The 3,328-nt window shown below is 43.1% G+C and overlaps 1 protein-coding gene across 1 annotated transcript in view; it reads right to left on the reverse strand.

Annotated features, from left to right (window-relative positions):
* Positions 1-3,328, reverse strand: part of LOC108796129 (kinesin-like protein KIF18B) — a 91,465-nt gene that overhangs the window by 6,815 nt on the left and 81,322 nt on the right. The window contains exons 19-20 of the mRNA XM_018567551.1: positions 2,784-3,327; positions 832-942 (exon numbers count right to left, since the gene is read on the reverse strand). Of these exons, the coding sequence (XP_018423053.1) occupies positions 832-942; positions 2,784-3,327 (655 nt within the window). The remainder of the gene's footprint in view (positions 1-831; positions 943-2,783; position 3,328) is intronic.

Consider the following 3,328-nt stretch of genomic DNA (forward strand, 5'->3'; position numbering starts at 1 on the left):
TTATGTGTGGGGGGCAGAGAACAGGGGGAGAGTGTATTATTTTATATGTGGGGGCAGAGAGCTTTATGGTAATATTGTTTTTATTTTTGTAACTTTATTCTGCATAATCTGCATAAAAACATGTCACATTGTCATTTCATAGGATTATTTAAGAGGGTGCGTTTAGGGGCGGACTTAAGGCAGGGGTAGGGTAGGGGTTAGGTGGGCAACTGGTGGAGAGTAACTTAAGGCCTGGCTAGTAGCTCAGGACTTGAAATGTTGACCCCTGGGGTAAATACAAACTCATACTTTCTCGCAGATGAGAAAAGATGCCAGGATCCCAGCACTGCAAGGATTAGGAGATGGCCACCAATAAGCTACATTACACATAGCAAAACCAAAAAAAAAAATGCTGTTCACTTTAGTAAAATTTTCAAATAAAGCCACACCTGTAAAAGAAAGCCACAGCTGTAGGCATTCACCTTACCTACTGCCAAACCCTGGAAATCAACACTTCTGGAGACTTCAGCAGAAGATTTCTCAGTATCTCATGATCAGAGCGGCATTCGGCAAGGCAGGGAGCAGGAAAGTAAGCTGGCCATACACCCCAAGATCAAACATCCACGCTAAAGAGCAAGGATGAAGGAATTTTCCCTGCCAGCTATTGTATTCCGACAGCAGGCACCCAATTTAACCAATTATACATGCCCAGACAATGCCAAGACACATGTAAAATGATAAACAGCCAATGTTAATAAAGTGTACTTTAATATTTTTAAAAGTGGATTTTAAAATACAGCGCAAGAGAGCCCCAGTCTGTTCCCGAGTGTACACACAGGCTACATTACTTACCTCATAGAACGCCTTCTCCGATGAGGGTAGGATTTTGTAGATGTGTTAACTGAAGCAGTATTTGGAACCCTCTCAGAAAGGCCATTTGTGGTGAATACAGGAACCTCAGAACTGGAGACAAAAATTCAAAACTTCTATCAGTCATGTCATGTTGAAAACCAACTCAAACATTTTTGTTAGTTTTAGTCATAGTGGGGAAGGATTAGAACCTCTGTCAGTTTGTATTGATTTAATAGCATTTGAAATGAATACCAGCACAATTCATAGCACCATGCAAGGTGTGCTACCACAATCTAATGGTGTAAACGGGCAATCTCAATGGACTGGGATCAATCACCAAGAGGATGTAATAATCTAAATCTCCACTCTTAAAACTATTATAATAATGCAGTCTTATCTCTCAGGGATTACCTCAAGTACACCTTACACACATCCAGAATATAGAAACTAAATTTGTTACATATTCTTCAAGCAGTAAAAGAGTTTCACCTCACCCTCACACAATGCATACAGCTACAGAGGTGAACGAGGTATTCAAAAAACCAAGAAAGGGCGCAGAAAACACTGGCTAGTTAACACTAACCCTTTCAAAAAATGTTAAATATTTTTTTATTTTATAAACTTTTTAATTGTTTTTATATTTTATTTTTATTGAATATATATTGTTTTTTTTACTTTACTGTTGGTGGCTTTGGGGAAATATTAGGGGTCTAAACAGACCCCTGATATTTCCCTTTTAAAATAGAAGTCCTCAATCTCTTTTTTTGCAGCCCCTGGTATGAATGAACAGGAATCCTCTATATTGAGCGTTCCTGTTCATTCATACTCTGATAAAACATACTATGTCCTCAATTATTTACAAACAGTCAGCGATCACTGATCGCCGAGTGCTTGTACCCACTCTCCATCCTGGATCGGCTGTCACAGCTGACTCCTCCCCCCCACTGCCCGTCCTCTTGTGACAGCTGTCTCCGCCCCCACACCGCCGCATCTCCTAGGCTGTCCCAGGAGGCCGAGCGGTGTGGGGCAGGAGAGCCCAGCGAGCGGCCGGCGTCTCACCTCCCCCGCACCGCTCAGCCACCTGTGACAGTTTCTCTCCTCCTTGCTGGGACACAGAGTAGCGCCCAGCGGGGAGGAGAGAAAGTATTGGCACATCGTCCGAAAGATGGCACTTTCTGCACTTTGCCAAAAGTGCCATTTTCGGCCTATATGTTTTTGCAGACGGAATTTCGGTGCATCCTTAGTAAATACTTTAATGTGCAGAGTCTGGGCACATGCTTTTGTTGAGGTTTTTCTTGTTTAATTGTCAGCTGTAAGGCTGTCCTGCCGCCTGCCTGAGCTAGCACTGATAACAGACACTCATCAAGATTTCATACAACAAAAGTGATGTAAGGATTACAAGAAAATGATACAGCTTTGCCAATTTATAGTTTTACCCTCCTCCAGTACACCTGACAGAGGGTCCAAGCTCAGACAGAAGACAAGCTGAAGTGTCAGCCTCACACCCATCACCAGGCTATCCTTATGGCACTTGGTCACAGGATTTATGCTGAAGGAGAAGGAAGAAGATGAAACTAGCCAATCACCCCTGAATCCTGTGAGAGTGTCAAAGCCTTCAAAGCATTGAAAGGAGTCTAAGCAGCATATCATTCTTCAGTTATCCATGAAGGCAAGACTATTTTCACAGCCTGTGTTAAGAATGGAGTACAGGTTTGCTTTAAATAACCCCCCGTAAAGCATAATATACTAAAACAGCAGCCAACCACAATGTCAATTTTCATCATTTGACCACAAGGAGCCTCAGCAATTGCTGAAACAAATAAGCTAAGAACCAGATTACAATAAAAATTAAATCTCATTTCATTGACCATAACAAACAGTTCCGGCTACAATTACCTAGGATGCTTTGAGAATAACTATCGCTGGTGTACAGGCACTGTGGGGTTACTAACCTTTTTACGAAAGTGCAGTCAATCTGTGGTACACCCACGTTTTCCCAGCCAGGATAGTCAGAGGATCCACAGGTGACCGTTTTGTCTATTCCTGACATCAGCCAGGCCTCCTCTGAAAGGTCAAATGTGGTATTCATGTCCTTTACAGCCAGAGCTGGGAGGGTGGCAATGTTCTGAAGAGCAGAGGTCCCTAGAGGGACTCGGACTTTTGTCACAGTCTGAGATATTAGGTTTGGTGCTGTCTTTGCAACCTTCTTGGGAGTACATAGAGAAAATCGTTTTGATGGATGGGAAAGAGCAGAGTCGCTGATTTTGTGAGAAAAGAGATTCACAGCAGATCGCAGGTTTGGTCGGCTGGGAATGGAGGATTTTCTGGGCCTTTTGACATGGAGCTCTGGGGTACTAGGAATGCCTTCTTCTGGTTTACATGGAGTGTTTGCTTGCCTTCTTCTCTTCACTGGTATGACTGGACTACGAAGAGTGGGGCTGATGTCTGGCAGAATCTCTTGCCTACAGCGTTTTATTGGCTGTCTTTTCTTGGTAGG

This window comes from Nanorana parkeri, unplaced genomic scaffold (genome assembly GCF_000935625.1).
Source record: "Nanorana parkeri isolate BGI_ZX_2015 unplaced genomic scaffold, ASM93562v1 scaffold1061, whole genome shotgun sequence".
Classification (NCBI taxonomy): domain Eukaryota; kingdom Metazoa; phylum Chordata; class Amphibia; order Anura; family Dicroglossidae; genus Nanorana; species Nanorana parkeri.